At 41.3% G+C, this 20,074-nt stretch overlaps 1 protein-coding gene across 3 annotated transcripts in view; it reads right to left on the minus strand.

The window, feature by feature from the left end:
• The window catches only part of RETREG1 (reticulophagy regulator 1), a 57,635-nt gene that overhangs the window by 8,709 nt on the left and 28,852 nt on the right, over positions 1 to 20,074 (minus strand). The window contains exons 1-4 of one of the 3 annotated variants that reach the window (XM_063130248.1): positions 18,020 to 18,513; positions 15,464 to 15,517; positions 2,392 to 2,518; positions 1,111 to 1,195 (exon numbers count right to left, since the gene is read on the minus strand). In XM_063130248.1, the coding sequence (XP_062986318.1) occupies positions 1,111 to 1,195; positions 2,392 to 2,518; positions 15,464 to 15,517; positions 18,020 to 18,054 (301 nt within the window). In that variant the 5' untranslated portion in view covers positions 18,055 to 18,513. Of the gene's footprint in view, positions 1 to 1,110; positions 1,196 to 2,391; positions 2,519 to 15,463; positions 15,518 to 18,019; positions 18,514 to 20,074 lie in introns of those variants that run through there. The other 2 variants (XM_063130249.1, XM_063130247.1) reach the window with 2 other exon arrangements.

Here is a 20,074-nt window from a genome sequence, read left to right on the forward strand (position 1 = left end):
CATTTGATGGACAGTTCCTCTGACCTATCTCCAATCCCAGTCCTCCCGATGGTATCCCATCAGCCATTGCTGTAAAAAAAAATCACAATCTCGGCGGCTCTCCTAGAGTGGCACTTGCTTCTTTCATCGCTCTTGCCAGGGAACTCTGTACCCAGTGGGAAAAGTCAAAACAACACAACGGAAAACTCCAAGGAGCCTGCCTCACAACACACAACACAACTGTTGTGCAGGAACTCTCCTTTGCACAGCGTGGATATTCTGCGTGGAGTGTTTTCCAAAAAAACCCTCCACCATTGTGTGGAGTTCTCCCACCAGACAACATGTTTCTCAACAGTGGCGTAAAATCTCTATCATGGAGTTCTAAAACCACTGTTGACTAATGTGTTGTTCAAACTAAGCCAGTGTCAAAGTGTATGCAAGTTAACCATATCTATTAAGTTTCAAAAAGCACTATGTATATTTTCAAGTGGGACCTAGAGCATCAGAGGGCCTTCCTAGGTAATCTAGCATAGTGGCTAGGGGACAGAGCTGCAAACAAGGAAGTCATGGTTCAAAAAGATTTCCTGTGCGCCATAGATGGCATTAGGCAGGCTTTGCTTTTCAGACTCAACCTCCCATCTGCTAAGATGAGGATAATAATATTGACCTGCCTTATAGGATTGCTGCAAAAATTCTTGGTACATGAAGTGCCCTGAACGTTCTAACAGTGAAATGATATACATATCTACTAAGAAGTAACCCCACCCGTGTTCAATGGGACTTACTCCAAGGTACGCATACATTTGTTTGCAGCCAAAACCTCCATGGAAGTGAATTAGAATAATGTTGTTATTGTGTAAGATAATAAATGTTGTTTCTTTGCTTCTTTTATACAGGTGAATCAGATTTCTATGCTTAAAAAAAGAACTTCAGCTTTGTCAATATTTCACTTTCCTAGCATTTAAGCCACAATTTTTTGCTGCTGGAAAAATGAAATTTTGCTCTCTTAGCAAGCACCTTCATTGCATTGATGAATGCTGTGTGGAATGAGGTTGTGCATGTTACCCTGGGCACATATAAGCCTATAAAAAGTCTACAGTCCACATCCCTTAAGAATTAGAAGGCACTTACATAGAAGGTAGGAGAGTACAATTCCAGGAATGTAACTTCCCAAGATTGTGAAGAACGTGCACACACTGCAGACCAGAAGGCAAAACTGTTCAAGAAAAAGGCATTGAGTAGTAATTAGATCACTGCTGCCATATTCAGCACCTATATGAAACATGGCTTTTAATGTGATCTCTCGGAAATCAGTCAAAGTTGTACAGTTTTCCATCATCGCCATTTCAGTAAAATAATTAGAAGAGTCAGGAAAATGCTTATCATGTCAGGCAGCAAAACATGTACTGTATAAATTGGACAAGTGGACATTCAAAGGGAAGAACAAAGTGTTCTTCTTTTGGTTCTTTGGTCCACAAAAATTGATTTAACTTCTGCAGCTTAATCCTGCCCTTCCACTATTACTTTGGTGCTTAGAGATATTTTTAAATATGTTCAGCCATACATAAATCTATTAAATAAATCTATTTAATAGACTTATATATAAATCTTATATAATTAGATTTATAAATACTGAGCCCTCCTTTAGTCTCCAAATAAAGCTTGTGGGGGGAGCGTAATGGCAATAAGAAGACCAGGGAAGAGTGCTGTAGCTCAAGAACCCTGCTTGGTGTTGCAAGGGGAACCAGGTACTGAAAAGACTCTGGCAAAGCTGACACCAAGGCCAGAGAGGATGTGGCGAGGGCCTCTCAAGAGTTTTGGTACATAGAGGTTTCGTGTTGGCTCTAAGGATGTGAACAGTTGCCTGGCAGCAAGGGATAATTTTGACTAGCAAGAAAGAGTAGCATTCCCTTCCTTCAAATTCCTTAGCAATTCATAGACCATTTACACTGGATAGTTTCACTAATTTCACTGCAGCCCTAAACCATTCCAGTAACTTCCTGAAGACTGCAAGCCTATACACACTTACCTGGATGTAAGGCCCATTGAACTCAGTGGGACTTGCTTTTAGCCAAGTACAGGATTGCACTGTTAACATCTTTATTTACAGACATCAGGTTGAATCCAATGGTGGTAACTCTGCTGATGGAAGCAGTTCTGTTAGCTGAACTGGGATGGGGCTATTCTCCCCCATTGCAGCCTCCTAGGTAGCCCCAAAATCTGCTCTGGGGAGCTGGGAAAACCTCTGGAGCAGATATTTGGGCAGTTCAGAGGGCTGCAGGGGGGAGGAAAGAGGAAGAAAATCTTGCCATGCTAGTGGACTTCACCCACATGACACTGACTCTTATTATTGGCACAACCCAACTGGAAGTTTATTAATTGAAAGAAGGTATATTGCATGCCTCATTTTACCTTGCCAGGGTTTTGATCCTTAAAGTGAGACATTTCTTGGAGAAATATGAAGAAACTCATCATTGCTTCTTCAAAACATTGGTTCAATCTAATTCTGTATTCAGATTTAGAATCAATGACTTCCCACCTGAAAAATAAGAACAAACATTAAACACTCACCAAAGTATCCTGTGATCAAGTGATCTACTTGTTAGTTTTCCATCAAAACTAATTCTGGGTTATTGCCGTTATAAGATAATATGATAGTATGTATTCTTTTCTTGTTCGAGGGCTGATAATTCATTCGAATAACCCTAAGTTTTTCTCTTCTCTTTATCACTGTTGACAGTTCATTGGATTATCAGAAGAAAAACTGAGAAGTGGAAGTGAAATGTACTAGATTTTTTCCACATATAATTTTTTAGCCTCAGAGACTAGAGTATCAAAATGCAGAATGAACAATTGCAGAAATGTTACAGCCTTTACAGATGTCTACTTGCTACATTTTGGATATAATCCCACTTCGCCTCTTGTCTAATTGCCAAACAATCTAACACCCTTTCCTTTAGTTCTTCCTCCTGATTTCCCCTCTTGAAAAATAAACCAACAGTATCGATTAATGGCTTTGTTTTGTTCTCTGAAACCTGTTATCTACCTTCAATTACTCTGTCCTCTCACTATTTCATTCACCACCTGCTGTTTGGCTTTCATTGCTTTTTATAGTCCCTAGCTCATTTTTTTTTATCATTTTATCATTTTTGCCTGCCCGTAGTCTTGATCTTTAAACCATTCAGATTAACCTGCCCACCTTTTAACATCGCACCTGTAGCATTTTCTCACTATTCTTCAACATCAGTGTGACTCAACAATATTACTATTCTTCCATCTATAAATCACGCTCAGGGTTTTTGTAGACCTTGGGCAAGATCTCCAGTGCTGCCCTCCTTCATCCACACATTTCTCCATCTCTCCAAACTCTGCCCTGAGGAAGAAGAATGGAGCCCTGTTGCAAAAAGGGTTGTGTGCTGCTCTGAGTGGATCTGACTCCACTGAAAGTGGCAGAATCTGAGTTGCATGTCTGCAAATGAGCCGGAGAACCAGCCCTCAAAAGCAAACGGCCTGGCCCTGGCTGTAAAACTATATGGGCCCAAATCTGGTTTACGGTCAGTCAAGGACCAGACTACACCTTTCTATTCCTTCAAGTGTAAAAAAAGAAGTGTTTTTTGATTGGTTGTTGTAGTTTTTTTTACAATTTTTTAAAAGTTAAGGTGACAATTTAATGAGGGGACCTCTAATGCTGGCTTCACTACTATCATACAATCATCTGTGATTAAATAATGACGCACATACGCCTAAAAATGTAACACATGCACGCGTGAAACATGCGTTTTCATCAGAATGCCAGGAAAAGGCCTCAGCTCCCCACCTCATATACACAGAGTGACAAATACACATCTGCCATCACTTAGCTAGTATTTCAAGTGGCACCAATCTCCAGCATGGTTTAAAGACAGCAAACACAACTGCCACATCTTAAATTGTACTTGACATTTCTGCATAAGAGCTTCCCTTGCTCTCAAATTCAAATCAAACTTCTTCTTTTTTTTGTAGCCCCTCAACAAGTCTGTCAGCACTGAGGAGGACGAGAACTTTGCGGCCCAGATTTACAGCTTCTATTCTTATGCGTGTGGCAGAAAGGCCTGGAAGCTCAGCGATAACAAGAAGCAACAGGTGAACAAAATTGGTGGTCACAAAGTAAGGCAGTTCTGAACCCTTTCATTGCTTTGGGGGTATATCAAGATGGCAAAAGATCTCTGTCGCCACTTCTTCCCAGCTCATTCTTTACTTTGACAAAGAATTCTAGCCCATATTACAATGACAGCCTAACCTACCGAATGCAATCACACATGGTATTTAGAAACGCCTGAACACTGATAATGAAATGCCCAACAAAGCCAAGCCCCTGGGTCTCTCTTTCCTTACCCCCCTTCCATCTTTACTTGTAGATATTAGAAAAAAACAAGTAGAGATCACCTGCTTTAAAATGTTGTATTAAGATATCCCCCACCCTCTTCCTTACTTCAACCACACTGCCTAATATTTGTCACTTAAAATGTATCCAGATGGCTAACAGTGTTTTTTTTGGGGTGTGTGTGTGTGTGAGAACTGCACCTGCCCACCCTGCCGGGCGCCCACCCTGCATCTAAGCCACATAACTGGGTCCTGTGCAGACAGACAACACATGATGTTTATCCCACCCTCCACCCCAAATTAGAAAAGCAAGATTTCTATGCATTCAATTCTAAGGCCAGGAGCCAAAGTAGGTTTTTTTTGTTTTTGCATGTACTTAACTTGCACAATAGGTGCTCATTTCCCTCTTAGGCTACGAGGGGTGAGGCAGAAGAAGGGGACCTGAAAGGCCTCAGCAGACACCATGTACTGCCCTTTGGATCCCAGTCTAAGCCCACGGGCGCCGTTTAAACACCGCCTCTTGCATTTATGCATTAAAAGTGGGTGCAGTCCTGCTGCCCTGCCTCACGCTGGCTCTGTCCACTTTGCCCTTCTTGCAAACAGGCCCTTAGTAATTTGCTGTCACATTCTTACAGGCCTATTCCAGGCTAATCCTGCCCGGCTTTAGAGGCTATACTAGCCCATACTGATGGAAATATTTAGCAAATGGAGCCAAACGAGAATGTTTTACTTTAAGCTTTTGGCTTTGTTCACTGGCGAAAGAGCCGCCTCACGGAGAGATGAGCAGGCACCCGCCCAAGCCGTCTCCTAGCAGTTATGACAAACAGATGCCACAGCCCATCACAGCCCCAAACGCCGGCCAGGAGATTCGGTTCCATCAGGTTCTCCGAAAATGACTAATGGTCTCATGCTGTCGGTTTGTAACCAGACATCTGCTCCAGGCAAAATAAACCACTGCGTTTTTCTCAGAAAGGTCAGTAACATCTCATGTTACTGATGTAAAAAACAAACAAACAAAACCAACTACACCCCCTCCCCAAGTTGTGCTGGAATGTTCTAGTCCCGTGAACAGGCTAGCGTACACATGGACACAACTAGCTTCACTCCCAATTAGGATGAAGTAATGACATGATGTGGCAAATAAGGGATTATAAAAGCACAAACAAAATGAGAGCACAGCTTCCGGTATTCCCAGCAGTTCTAAGTAATAGCCTTGGGATGGGGAAATGAATGATCGCCACTAACGTAGCACTTCATTCTGTCTGTTTCTTACAGTGATATTCCCACCATGGCTGTCCTCCCTATCCCAAAAAGCCTTCATCTGATGCTATTTCATATTTTGTTGTTCTCTCTTATAGGCTGGTGGATGTATTATTATTATTTATATAGCACCATCAATGTACATGGTGCTGTACAGAGTAAAACAGTAAATAGTAAGACCCTGCAGCATAGGCTTACATTCTAATAAAATCATAATAAAACAATAAGGAGGGGAAGAGAATGCAAACAGGCACAGGGTAGGGTAAACAGGCACTGGGTAGGGTAAAACTAACAGTATAAAGTCAGAACAAAATCAAGTTTTAAAAGCTTTAGGAAAAAGAAAAGTTTTTAGCTGAGCTTTAAAAGCTGCCATTGAACTTGTAGTTCTCAAATGTTCTGGAAGAGCGTTCCAGGCATAAGGGGCAGCAGAAGAAAATGGACGAAGCCGAGCAAGGGAAGTAGAGACCCTTGGGCAGGCGAGAAACATGGCATCAGAGGAGCGAAGAGCACGAGCGGGGCAACAGTGTGAGATGAGAGAGGAGAGATAGGAAGTTTTAAAGCTCAAGCTGAACACAAGACATTCAGCCAGATGAAGTGCTTCTTTGGTGCTGGATCTGAAGGAGCTTTTCTGAAGGCACCATGTTAACAAAGAAAGAAAACCACCCTTATATGTACTGGTTCTCTTAGGGATGAACATAAAAGACCATACTCAATGCCTATTTCTGCTTGCCTTATTCAAACATCCCATTGACATACCACAAATTCACTGGCAAATCCCACCTTAGCTGGGGTGTGTGACTTCTTGTAAGAGTTGGAGCTAGGAAAAAGCCGAGCCTTGCACGCTATCTATACCTATTCAAGTATACAGATGCAGAATGTGAGGGCAAGAGTCATTGAAAAGAATAAGGTTGCACGGCAAAGTCCTGGACCGAGGGAGCTCATGTGTTACTACTAAATCCAGGGAATGCATGTGGATTTTAAAGCACGTTTAAACAGTTTTATACTGAGAAAGTTTGAGATGCAAATCATCTCTGCTATTAGAGCAAATACCTATTACCTGGCCTGAGCCCTAAAAATCTACTTTCTTAGACATTAGAAATTAGCTTTCTAATTTCTAAACAGCTTACTAAATCTCATTAAAAAAACAACTAAGGTACTGAATATCTGTCATCCCAAAGAACTACCCAAATTTCCAAACCCTCTTGGTGTTGTTTTTATCATCATCACCAACCCCAGCTCCAGTGTATGAAGCTTCATAACAACATCAATGTACAAAGTAAAAGAGGACAAGTTCCTGCCCCAAGGGATTACAGTCTCAATAGTATATGGCAGCCTTCCCCAACTTGGTGCCCTCCTGATATGTTGGATGACAACTCCCATAGTTTCCAGCCAGTATAAGAGTTGTTGTTCAACATATTTAGAGGCCACCAGGTTGGGAAAAGCTGGAATAGGGGCTAGTGTATAGATGGTATATGGGGAAAGGCTGGTATTATCAGGACTAGAATGTTGAACCAAAGGTTCAGGAAAAAATGTAAGTTTTAAGGAGGGATTTCCAGTATGTCATCTTTCTAAAATGACATACTGGAAAATATCATTGATTCCTTGCAAAAACAGTTCATGGAAAAGTGTATGCTAGATGGACCCTTGGTCTGACCCAGCATGGCACTTCTTATGTTCTTCAGTCTTGGCTCATTCACAACAAGAAGTGCCCTGATGCTGGATCAGACCAAGGGTCCATCTAGTCCAGCACTCTGTTCACACAGTGGCCAACCAGCCATCGGCCAGGGAACAACAAAGCAGGACATGGTGCAACAGCACCCTCCCACCCATGTTCCCCAGCAACTGGCGCACACAGGCTTATTAATTTGAATACTGGAGATAGCACTGGTTGTCCCAGTTGAGAGATAAGAAACATTCAAATGGATACAAATGTATTGAGTAGCACAACTGGTGACCACAATATCTGAGAACCCACTAGCTCTTTCCATCAAAGATAGCTTCTTCTACTGCTACATAGCAAACCTTGTCCTTTTCACTCATCTTCCTTTGCAACTGTACTTGAATGAGTGCATATTAACATTTTTAACCAGAAGTGAAGACCACAAAGACATACCAGAAAACTGACCAAGCAACTGGAAAAAGAACACATGCAAACATATATAGCTCACTAGAAAAGAAAATTAAAATTGGACTTGTGAAGGCCCCTGAAGAGAGCTATTTAATTCATTAACTGACAACCATGAAGTATGAGAACACAAAGATATACCTGACACTGATTCAAAGGGAAAGGAACAGAAAGGAACTCACTTTACACTGTATTCTAAGGGAGCACATATGCTGTCAGTGGGACATGTGAGATGCTCTGACTCTGGTATTTTGTTTTTTGTACAATTAAGTAAGAAGATGAATTTAACATTTGGAATACTTTTGATTACCAATTCATGTCAGATATTAACACACCTCCCTGACTCAGACATTGTACAAGGGTCAGATTAGACATGCATGTATTTATTAAGCATGCGCTGACCCATTTGGTTATAAAATGAGGGTGTGGTAGAGTTTACTTTTTATACTAAATGGAGTACACAGGAGAGGGTAGTAAAACTCCACCCCCACCTTTCCTCACTATGTTCCATTTGCTATGAGCCAAGAAAAAGTAGCAAAATGTGGCTGTATGAATCTATCAAATGATGCTCAAACACCTGAACCAAAATCTAAAATAATCAGTTCCTTGCATGGGATTTGTGAAGCACTATGGATAAGCGAAATGGTGGCACTAGAAGCAGCTGGCATTTCAGACACTGCTTCTCTCTTTTTGATTAAGTACCAAGTAGTGAAGAAAATTTATTGCAGAAAACTGAAAGGGAAGGAGAACTGAGCCTCCTCCCCCTGTCCCCGCCTGCATAATAAAAGACACAGCCCAATATCTTCTGGATAAGATACTGGTCAGATTTGCTTCCATTCTGAGGTCAGCAGAATTGAGCAACATGTGTTTTAATGGAGCCTGCAACAGCCGTCAGCACTGAGGTACAGGCAGTATCACCAAAAACCTAGTTAGGAATAAATGACAGACTCATTCCAAGAGAAATTATTATACGAACATCTCATTCCCATGCCAATTATAGTAATTGCAAATTAAAAACAATCAAATAAATGGATAGGAGCCTTTTTTGCCTCGGAATAAAATGGTTTGTACAATAATTTTCCATACAGCAGGTTGGTGTAGTAAAGAAATGTTAACTGAGAAGTCTTTGGGGCTGAAAATGCAGTCTCTAGTGCACCAATAACAGTTTGATCAATTGATCAGTTACTAGTCAAATATTTTAAAAGCATTAGCTTATAAGAATCCCAAGAAAGAACAATTTTTGAGAAGAGTACTGTACTGTGTTTTCTTTTTAACCTATTTGATTGTAGCTGGACACTGAGCACTGAAGTGAACAAGTGTTTGTTCATTTCCCTTGCATGTGCCACATAATCAAAGGAACAGAGCTTTGATGGAGTTTGAATGGTCTGCCAGCACCTCTGTACTTCTCTACGAAAAAGAATTTCCAAAGAAGTCATTTTGGCATTCCCTGAATCCCTAGATAAATTATTCTTGTGTTTAGGATGTGTTCGGACAACACAATAGTCAATGGCAGGTAATAGTCAACGCCACGGTTGACGACCGAGGGGGTATTCCTCACACAACATAATTATGATCACCGTGGTGTGGATTAAGGCCAGCGTCGAGTTGACTATTAGTCAATGGTGTGTTTGATTGACACATCCCCCTGCCCTCTCTCCCCACCTCAGTCCTCCTGGTATCCCATCAAGCATTGCGAGTTCTGCTGGCTGGACTACAGTGACAGCCACCACTTCAGTGCCCGACACATGACACGATAACCAACGGTTATTCAAATACTCAATTCTGCACAGCACTGGTTATTTGCATTGGTTATTTCAGCTGAATAACCAACCGTGGTGTGAAAAAGTCTTGACACAATAAACCACCGTTGACTATTTAACCCACCATTGGTTATCGTGACATCTGAACCCAGTCCAGAGGTCGGTAGTTTCTAAATCACTATACTATACTGAAGACTCCAACACCCTTTCTTTTTAGAAGCCTTGCGTGTCAACCTTCCTACACGAAAGAGGTAGATTGAAGGCTATAAAGTGTGAGGGGTGGTAATGTCTGTACTTCTCCCTCTCTGCTTCTGCCATTATCCCTTTGAAAACACACTGGAGCACTTTAAGACTTCAACACCAACTTTGAACATGAATATAGTTTGAAGGAGCTGAAACCCTGGTTTTTTTTTTTAATGGACTAGATATCTGTGCATGGAAATTAGTGAAATTAGGTGATGATAGGCCATAACTCAATTCTAATCACACTTTCAGTCATCGATTGCAGAGTCAGACTGAGACCTACTTGCTGGATTAATCCTCCATGACCCAGAATGCAAGCTATGGTCATTGTTCCAGATCAATCATGCAGTTACATTCCTATGCATTATCAGTTCCGAACTGGACAGCAACTTGTTCTCGTCCTCCTCTTTATATATAGAAGGAAATGTCTGTTGTATATATCCTCAATGTACTCAAAAATGTACATGCGATTGCGATGGAATTTTTAGGATTTGTTCTACCTCTGTCGAAGGTTTTAGGCATAGTGAATAGTTTGACCACATCTTGAACCAAAAAGGTGGGGAATCAAAAAATTTAAAGATTTATTGCTTCAATACCATTTGATTAATTTCAACCAATCGTTTCTGCCTCATGATTCAACACTGCATTCATATTTTTTGTCATTTTTTTTTTTAAAAAATCCAAGCCCCAAATATGTTAAAGCATGAAAAAAAAGAACAAGTACATTTAGAATCTAGGGAAGATTAGTAGGCTGAGTTATAGGTTGCCCCATCCCCTCTGCTGTGGGGCAGCTCCATCTAAGGGGGAAGGAGTGGAGAGACCCCTCCGTCAGGGGGTGATAGGGGTGGACCATGGCAGGGGCCATGCCTACGGGTACTAGTCAGGTGGGGATGGGCAAAATGTGCCCAACTCTGACTGATCTGCAAGTTTGCTTGAAGGCTTCTCTGTATGAATCCAAAGGCAATTCCAAAGCCGGGTCTGCTTGTTAGTCTAAAATAAACTAAGAAACAAAGTAGCACTTTTTTTTTGTTAGCCATGCTCCGTTTGTGCTTTTCTTGCCATTTCTGCAAAAGTTTGGTTTTTCACAATTTAAATTGTGATCCTTATTAGACAACTACATAGAGGGCCTCAATTTACAGGTCCCAATATTCCCTTGTGTTTTGGCAATGAGTGCTCCAGACGAGGCTTCTAATGTGCAATCACCCTGCCTTATGTATAGAATTTAATTGGGGATCCAGCTGTTGTCATCCACTTGTAATTCTTATGTGTTTTCCCACCAATCCTTCCATCTTTTTTCTTACTGTGGAAAATCTATTATGTAAGAAAAGACAAAACAGCTGCACAATGTCTTCTGTTTGTTAGCACTAGGACCTCTCTGCTTGGAAGCACTCTGTGAGGGTGTTCCTCTTAAGTTATTCTCTACTCCCACCATGAGCTCTCCAACACCGCCAGTTTATGGAAAAATTAAGAACTTTGCCAGGTACTGAACAGAACTGAAAATGGAGCAGATGATACCGGAGAACAACTATTCACCCTAAAGCAGGAACTTCCAAATATTGCCCCTTCTCTTAAAACAGAGTAATTCAAACAATAAATAGTATGGCGAAACCTTGATAGAGTCTAGAAGCACTTTGTGTTTCCTAACAGTACCAGTTTCCAGCCAGCCTTCTGCGACAAGATAGAAAGGCACAGGCAGGGGAGCTACCATGTCCACAGGCGTATAGATGACCCAGTGAAAACAACAATGGCTAACTACTGTCCAAGGTGCCTTGCCTTTTCCATTTGAGCATTCCATTCACGCATACATTTCCATGCTGGAAAATTGAGATGCCATATGGCATATTCATCAAATACTACAGCCACGTAATCAGGCTAAGCATTCCATTTTCACCGTGTATTCTGTCATTTGTACATATGACTAGTGTCACTAATACTTCCTGGCATTTGAAGTTACTGGAAGACCAACCATTTAATAATGTCCAAAGGCCATAACATTCTATTATCAGTCACAATTTACACATTGCTTTTTGTAGTATAAGCCTAGGCACGAGGCTACATAAAAATCTCACAGAGCTTAAAATTAAGAACAAGATACACATTTATAAAGCTTGCTCTTTTTCTGGCATTATTGTGCAATGTCAGAAAAATATCAAGGAAACATATTTTGAAGCACCAGCTTAATGTAAACTGTAATGGGTTAGATCCAGTCATAGTCATACTTACAGTACCCACTGAAATCAATGGAACTTAAGTTAGCCATGACTTAGTATGACTAAGTCTGGGTCCAACCCATTACTTATACATTTAAATTGCTGCTTTACTGTACAAGTTTAACGATGGCCAAATTCTGTATTTTGGGGGGGGGCACTTTAGTGTAGGGGTCAGAGGCATGTGTTAGGAACATAGGACATTGTCTTATACCAATCAGACCCTTGGTCCATTTAGCCCAGTACGGTCTATAATGACTGACAGTGGCTTTCCAGGATTTCAGACAGCAGTCTTTCTCAGCCCCATCTAGAGACGCTAGGGATTGAACATGGGAACTTTTACATGCAGTGCACATGCTTTACCACACCACTGAGCCACAGCCCTTTCCCTCAGCCCAGCGTGCCACTTAACCCATCTCCACCATGGGTGTTAGATTCTATAATAAAGTTGGTGCCACCTAAAACTAAGGGCTTTTGCAGTTGTATCATCATCATCATCATCATCTCCTCTATACCACCCCTGTAGCTGAAGCTCTTTGGGTAGTTTACGTAAGAGTAAAAATGCAGGTTGCTTACCTGTAACTGTAGTTCTTTGAGTGGTCATCTATGCATTCACACATATGGGCTCTGCGCCAGCATGGAGACCGGAACCGGAACCTCTACTAGCTTAGTGAAACGTTTTAGGCGGGAACCCCTCCCCCACGCTACTGCGCATGTATCTGGGGTTCCCGCCCTTACCTCAGTTTACAGGCGTCCGACATTGTGGTCCCATAAACATGAAATATATATAACATCCAATAAAATATACTGTGTAGTAGAAATATAATATACATCCACATGTACCACCAAGAGGGGTTGGTGGGTGGGTTGTGTGAATGCATAGATGACCACTCGAAGAACTACAGTTACAGGTAAGCAACCTGCATTTCTTCTTTGTGGTCTCTATGCATCACACATATGGGCGAGTAGCAAGCTGACATACCTGGAGGTGGGTTGGTGTGTCATCTCAGAACCTCGGAGAGAACTGTTCTTCCAAAGGAACAGTCCTGGCGAGCACGAGTGTCCAGGTTATAATGCTTAACAAACGTGGATGGGGCGGACCACGTTGCTGCCTTGCATACGTCTCTTAGAGGAACTCCTCTATGAAAAGCAACAGAAGTTGCCACAGCCCTGGTCGAGTGTGCTGTCACTGGCTGTAGTAATTTTAAATTTGACATTGAGTATGCTAATTCAATAGTCTGTACTATCCAGTGCGACAGCCGTTGACAGGATACTGGGAGCCCTTTGCGTGGCTCTCCATAACAGACAAAAAGTTGTTTAGTTTTTTGGTTTTTTTTAGATAATAACTAGAAGTTAGAAGAAGAATAAAAAACTATGTACACGGTGATTTAGAAGTCTAAATCCAAGGAGTTGAAGGAAAACGCTAGGAGGTCGGTTTCTGTCAGTCTTACCACAATGGCGGACGATGAAAAACTGAGGTAAGGGCGGGAACCCCAGATACATGCGCAGTAGCGTGGGGGAGGGGTTCCCGCCTAAAACGTTGCACTAAGCTAGTAGAGGTTCCGGTTCCGGTCTCCGCGCAGGCGCAGAGCCCATATGTGTGATGCATAGAGACCACGAAGAAGAACAATTAAAATTAATATACAAAATTTAAAATCACAAAAACATGCAACATACACAAAAACATACATCTAGAAACAACTATAAACAACTTTAAGCTATGAACCTAAAAACAGATCCAGATCGGTGAAGCTCATCACATATTGCTAGATTCCTGGGAGAAGAGAAAAGTCTTGACCTGGCGCCGAAAAGATAGCAATGTTGGTGCCAGGTGGGCCTCATCAGGGAGATCATTGTACAGCACACGGATTCAGGCATTACATACAAAATCCAAATAAATGTGAACTCTCTCTCCCTCTCACAATGTGCAATAGCTTTCTTTCCCTATGTGGAACAGTGGTAAATCACACACCACATACCTTGATGAAAAACTGGAATGCCTGCAGGGACCAAGCAAAATTGCACTGCAGGCTGCATCCAGTAGGGGCTAAAGAGTCAACCATCCTTATACTGTACACTGAAAATTTGTAGGTTAGCATAAAATAGTTTCTATAAGTGCTATTGCCAAGAATAATCCTTAAAACTATGGTCCTCATAGGCAGTGCTTTCAGCCCCTCTTAGAGGAGGATAGCAAACGGATTGACTTCTTAAGAGATGGCTGGAGTTAGTGCTCAAATTACAGGAGGGCAGAGCAGGCCCAGCCCCCTTACTAGCAACCCTCTGAGCTACCATTCTTAGAAAGTTACTGGGAGGGCATGATTTAGTTAAAATTGGAGGAAGTCAGTTGTCTGGAATTTGTGGGTTTCATTAAAAGCCCCCCTGCTTTGTTCTACATAACTCAAGCTCTGGTTAGAGTTATCCCTATAGCAAGTAATTTAATCTTCTTTATTAGAAAGTTGACAAGGGAGCTATTGGGTATACAAAAGTTGTTGAATTCAGTAATAGTTCCAGCACTTGCTGGTATATTTGGACTTGCTGGAAAAGCTATGGTAGTTGCTCTCAATATAACGTTATACAAGTCGAGGCTCATTGCAGGAGACTGGAGCAGACAACCGCTGAAGCCTCTTTGGGCGGTCCGATTACGATTTGCTAGCCTTCGTACTCTGGTGATCCTAGGTTGCTTTATTTACTTTCAGTATTTTGGGGGCACCTTTTAAGACCAAGTCCAGAAAGTACGTGGGACTTACTCCAAGATAAACACACACAGGATTCTGTCTCACAGTCCAAACCTATGCATGTTTACTCAGAAGTGAGTCCTGTCGTGTTCAATGGGGCTTACTTCCAGAAATGTGCTTAGAATTACAGCCAGAGCCAGTTAATAAACAAAATGTTTGAAGTGGTTCTGGCAAAGTGTCCAGTAACAAACTTTTGATAGTAAATGATCGATTCTACTTTTAAACTGGGAAAATAGCAATTCATATGGCTATTTAAATAGTTATGGCTCTACTGCCAGAATAGTTTATAAGAAGAAATCAGATGTGTTGCAATCTGAATAGAAAATTTAGTTGTGATTTTATATTTAAATATCTGTTCACTTTTTTCCCTTTTTCTCTTTTTGCTTTCCTGCTTACTAAGCAGTTAATCCTGCTCAGCCCAGTGGAAGTTCTTTCAAGTAAGCATGTGCAGGACTGCAGCTTAAGAGTAGCTGAATTACTAAAATAAGAAAAAAGCTAAATGGCTTTAAACTGGCTGGTGCTGTTGAATGTTTGGACACCAGTATGTAATAACATTGGCAGCAACCAAACACTTCTAGGAACAATAAGCTTATTATACTCTAGTACAATAGAAATATGAATGCTGTAAATGGTAAAGATACCTCCCATTCCATAGACTTCATAAGGCCAAATCAGCTTGTAATGATGAATTCAGCCACAATATTATCAGTGAAAGTACATTTTCCTTCCCTCTACCCCTTCACCAAAGACTCCCAAGAACTTTCAGTGTTTAATGTAAAGAAGAACTCTTACTCTTGTGGGTTTCTTCTGTATTCTTCATTCCTGTATGCAGGGCCATGCTGCTGCCTGCAGAAAAGTAATGCTGGATTGTGCTCACTTGTCTGAATAATTATACTCTCCAGCACTTTAGCCATTTAAAAAAATGCCTTTGAGGCCCTGAGAGTAGACATTTGGAACCTGGAGCAGGAGGCCTGCTACTGGTCTGTAGCAACAAGGAGTCCAGTTCTGTCTTCTGGACACTTCTTCATTCTAGTGCTACTGTGTGCCATTCACCAGCTATCTGGGAATTTGGCACATGAACACTACAATCAAGAGGGTAACCTCAGTTGAAGTTAAAGGATGAGACCAGCCTCTGAATTATGGGCCTAGACTACTAAGAACTTCCTGGGTCAAACCCAGCACCTTAAACGGTGCCTGAAAAGCAACAGGAAAACAGCACTAATGGAGCCTACGAAAGCACACACATGATTTAGCCAGTGCCATAGCCTAGACTTGAAGGCACAGCTGCAGAGGTTGAAACCACTTATTACAGGTATTCCTACCATTACAATTCAAGTCACAAACCCCATGTCCATAATTCATTCAATCTCATACTTGCCAGGGTTCAACTTGGTCACCTGTATGGAGAACCCATGGTGCCAAGCAATGAAGCTCAAACTAAATGTAGAGTAATCAACTACGCATGAAAGAAGTAGACCTATTTGTTTAAACCTGGCTCTGCCCCAGTCGAGATCCAATTTTAAGAGATAAAGAGAAGGACAGGTAAGGGGGTGTTGAGTCTTCCCGCTTCCCACAGCTTGCTTCTCTGCAATCTGTCATCCAAACCCCTTCCTGCCCTGCCCCCTCCAAGCTAAGCTCCAAACAAGCCCAGCTCAAAGGAAGTTGCCTGTGGAGTGGAGCTACACAGAGCTACGCAATAGGAGTGGGGGAATTCAGGTCCCCTCATCTATGCACCTGCTTTATGTGTCATTACAGGCAGACCCAGGTTTACACATCCCATGTAGCTTGAGCCAGTGTAGACAGACACACTGCATCATGACACTGGGGCATGATGGAAATGAGGAGGTAGAACCGGATGCCATCAGCATACTGACACTTAACTCTAAACCTCTGCACAATCTCCCCTAATAGCCTCATGTAAACAGTTAGGAAGAGGGGGACTGGAAATCTATAGGACTCCACAGAAAAAGACCCTGAGGGAGTAAAACAGGTCACAAATTGCCACCCTCTGCAATATTACTCACAAACATAAGTGGTAGTCTTCCACAAACGCCTTGTCAAATATCCACCACGCATAGTAGTCAAGTTAAGACCTCACGGTCAAAGGTATCAAGAGCATATTATGATTTGTTGTGTCAGACTATTACCTATTCTTTGTTCCTACTCAGAACAAGTTTTCCCAAAGACTTTAGGATTACAAGAAGAGATGCCTTAGTAATCAAGTGTAGCATCAGAATATACTTGCTCTGTGCTTCTCCACATATAAGTAGTCTCTAATCACACTCAGTTTCCAATCTAACCTGTTTGCATCATAATACTTTTTAAACATCTAAAATACTATGTTCTCTTTTTGAAAATGTGGATACCTTGTAATTAAAACAATACTTTGGGGTTCCCCCCCCCCAGTTTTATGGGCAAATGGTTGTCTTGCTATTGTAATGGACTATTTCTACGAGTTTAGTCTTCATATCATCAGTTTTGCTTCACCACTTTTTAGTTCCATTATTTCAGTTTTGATTTCACTAATCAAATAGGATAGGCACTGAAATATATTTATTACTCTCAGCTCAAGAGTACAGATTTTCTGTAATTTAGTATATGTGTGGGAAAGGGAGGGAATGGGAAAATGAGATCAGGCTAAAGATGGCTAATGGTTCTAAACAAATGTTAAATCATAACCCTATATCTTCTGAATCAGTATTGCTATTCAGAGGAAAGAGATTTGTTTCTAATATATTTTTAATTAGCCTTCCTCAACCTGGTGCCCTCCAATGTGTTGGACTACCAACTCCCAGTACTAGCCATGCCACCTGGATTTGATGCAAATTGTAGTCCAGCACACATGGAGGGCACCAGGTTGGGGAATACTGTTTTAGATCAACCCCTTAAAATGTTGCTTTACAGCCTGATAGAAACTTAAAGACTAACTTGGAGAAAGCATTCCACATAGGCATCTCTCATAGGAACATTGTGCCCTTTCTAGTAGTAATAAGTTATGTGTCTGTCAATAACAGACTACACTAGAGTTATTTGTGTCTCTGACATTTGAAGTCTCTTATGTTGGCAGATTCAGTGGAGGGCAAGAATGTACAGTGACTTTTTAGAAGTCACAGAATGTAATGTCACTTTTATCTTCTGTGATTCTAATTTCCAGTTTCATCTGTCTCAAAAACACAGATCTTTCAACTGCTATTATCATGCAAGAAACTTTAGCCTCATTTCCACAGATGTGAAACAGTGGAAACAATTTATCAATGAAAGGGTCAAGACTACAATTCAGCTGATATTCCTATACAAAGAACAGAAAGTTATATAAACAACAAAATCCGGAAAGTAAGATTATAGTACCTTTCACTCTGTCCAAGGTCCTGATCACCTGACATACCTAAAACTTTAAAACTGTTAATCCAAGGCCCAAGGAAAGTTTGTCAATCTTCCTTTGAGTTTGAAGAAATCCAGTCTATGAGTCTCCTATGCAAGCTCCAGTTAAGCCTCTGTGGTACAGGGTATATTTACACACATCCTAAGAGCCTGCTTGTCTTGAATGAAGTTCACAGAGTACTATTTTGATTGGCTAATTCTATGAATAAACAGGTCACACCTTATTCCAAACACGGTGACAGGCTGTTAGGCAGCAAACACTGTCCAGAAGCCAACGCTTTTATAGTCATGTGAGAAGGAGCCACTACCCAGTTATTAACCTTTATTTGCCTGACTAGTCGAGAGAATTCCCTTCCCCTTTTCTGTGACTTCCAGCTTGTTAGCCGTAGGAAGAAACTAATGACAACTTACATTTATCATCTTTTTTTGTTTAATACATGATCCAACCCCAAAATCAGTGTATAGCTGTTCTTGCTGGCTACCTCTCTTAAGTCATACTGCTGGCATAAGTGTGTGTCGTCGTCATCCCCCACTGCTAGTCTCTTATGAACCAGTGAGGCCATAAAACACTAGTAGTGTACTAGGAAAAAATGAATGGGAGGCTCTACATTTTTTCCAGGTTAAAAAAAAGGGGGTTTCCTTCTTTCAACAGCAGCACATGTAGATTTTACTCAACATGTTCTTAAAGGAGTCTGCTAAATGAGGAAAGCCATTTCCTAATATGGTCACTTCTTTCCATGTGACAGGCAGGCTAGCTCAAGATTTGTGTTCAACAGCAGATGGCCAACACGTGGTACTACCACCACTGCAGCCAAGAGGTACCCCCCCAAAAAAGTGGGTATAACATTTCTGTGTAATCCTTGTAAACAATTGGATGCTTGGCAAGTCTGAAAAATCCACCCAACTGCTCCAAATTATTTCAGCACGGACCAGAATAAGAGTAGCATCTCACATCACAGCCTCATATTAACTTTTGACAGCAGTTAGTATTTTATTTCCATGGCCAAATAGCTAGTGACAAAGGTGCATGGAATAGCAGCAGAGCTAGTCACTGGCCTGGTTCAGACAACACCTAAACCATGCTGCTTAACCACAAAGTGGTTAATGGAATGCATTAAGGTCAATGCGTTCCGTTAACCATTTTGTGGTTAAGCAGCATGGTTTAGCGTGTTGTCTGAACCAGGCCACTGTGGGGCAGGGAACGACATCCTCCATGCTCCTGCTACCCTCAAGAATAAGCTTTCATTAAAATCTCTATATCTATATTCAAAGACAATACCACTTTTGAATAATTAGCCAAGAGAAGGCTATGGTCGGAGGCAAAGCAGTTATCAAATTAAAGCACAACACTTATGAATTTGCTAAAAAAACCAAAACCAAAACCAAACAAAAAACAGTGATTTTTCTATTTGAATTCAAACGAACAAAGCTCCTGAAACAAACCTTGAGGTAAATGCATGCTGCATTTTTGAAACTTCCATAAGTATTGGCTGTGTGTGTTCTAGTTCACTGTGTGTTCTAGTTCACTGAAATGAGTCCTCTTGGCTCAGCTAATTAAATGTTATTGAATGTTTTATGACTGGAGTCTCCACGGTACCCATGGGAACCAACGTGTTTGTGAACATCTTTCTTGGCAGCCACCACATTTACTCTACTCCACTGATTTTATTTTATTTGTAAGACTTTTTTTTAACTGGGAGGCTGGCATGTTACTAGGCAAAGTGCTGGCCTCCATGAATATCTTTATTTTGGCTGAAAAGAGTGGTTTTGTATTTTGCAGCTCACCTGTGCCTTGTACTTCGCCTTGGGCAAGTTACCTTTCATTTAGTCTCACCAGTTTGCCTTCATGGAAATGACTGTTTTATGACCAGCTGTGCTCGCCATGGCAACCATTTTTTAAATGAGCAAGCATCCCCACAAATGGCAGCTGTTTTGTGAGAGCACCCATGATACTCTCTCAAAATTCCAAATGTGCCGACTAACCCCCAAAGGTTGGAGACCATCGTTTATGTTCTAAAGTTT

This window comes from Elgaria multicarinata, chromosome 7 (assembly GCF_023053635.1).
Source record: "Elgaria multicarinata webbii isolate HBS135686 ecotype San Diego chromosome 7, rElgMul1.1.pri, whole genome shotgun sequence".
NCBI lineage: Eukaryota > Metazoa > Chordata > Lepidosauria > Squamata > Anguidae > Elgaria > Elgaria multicarinata.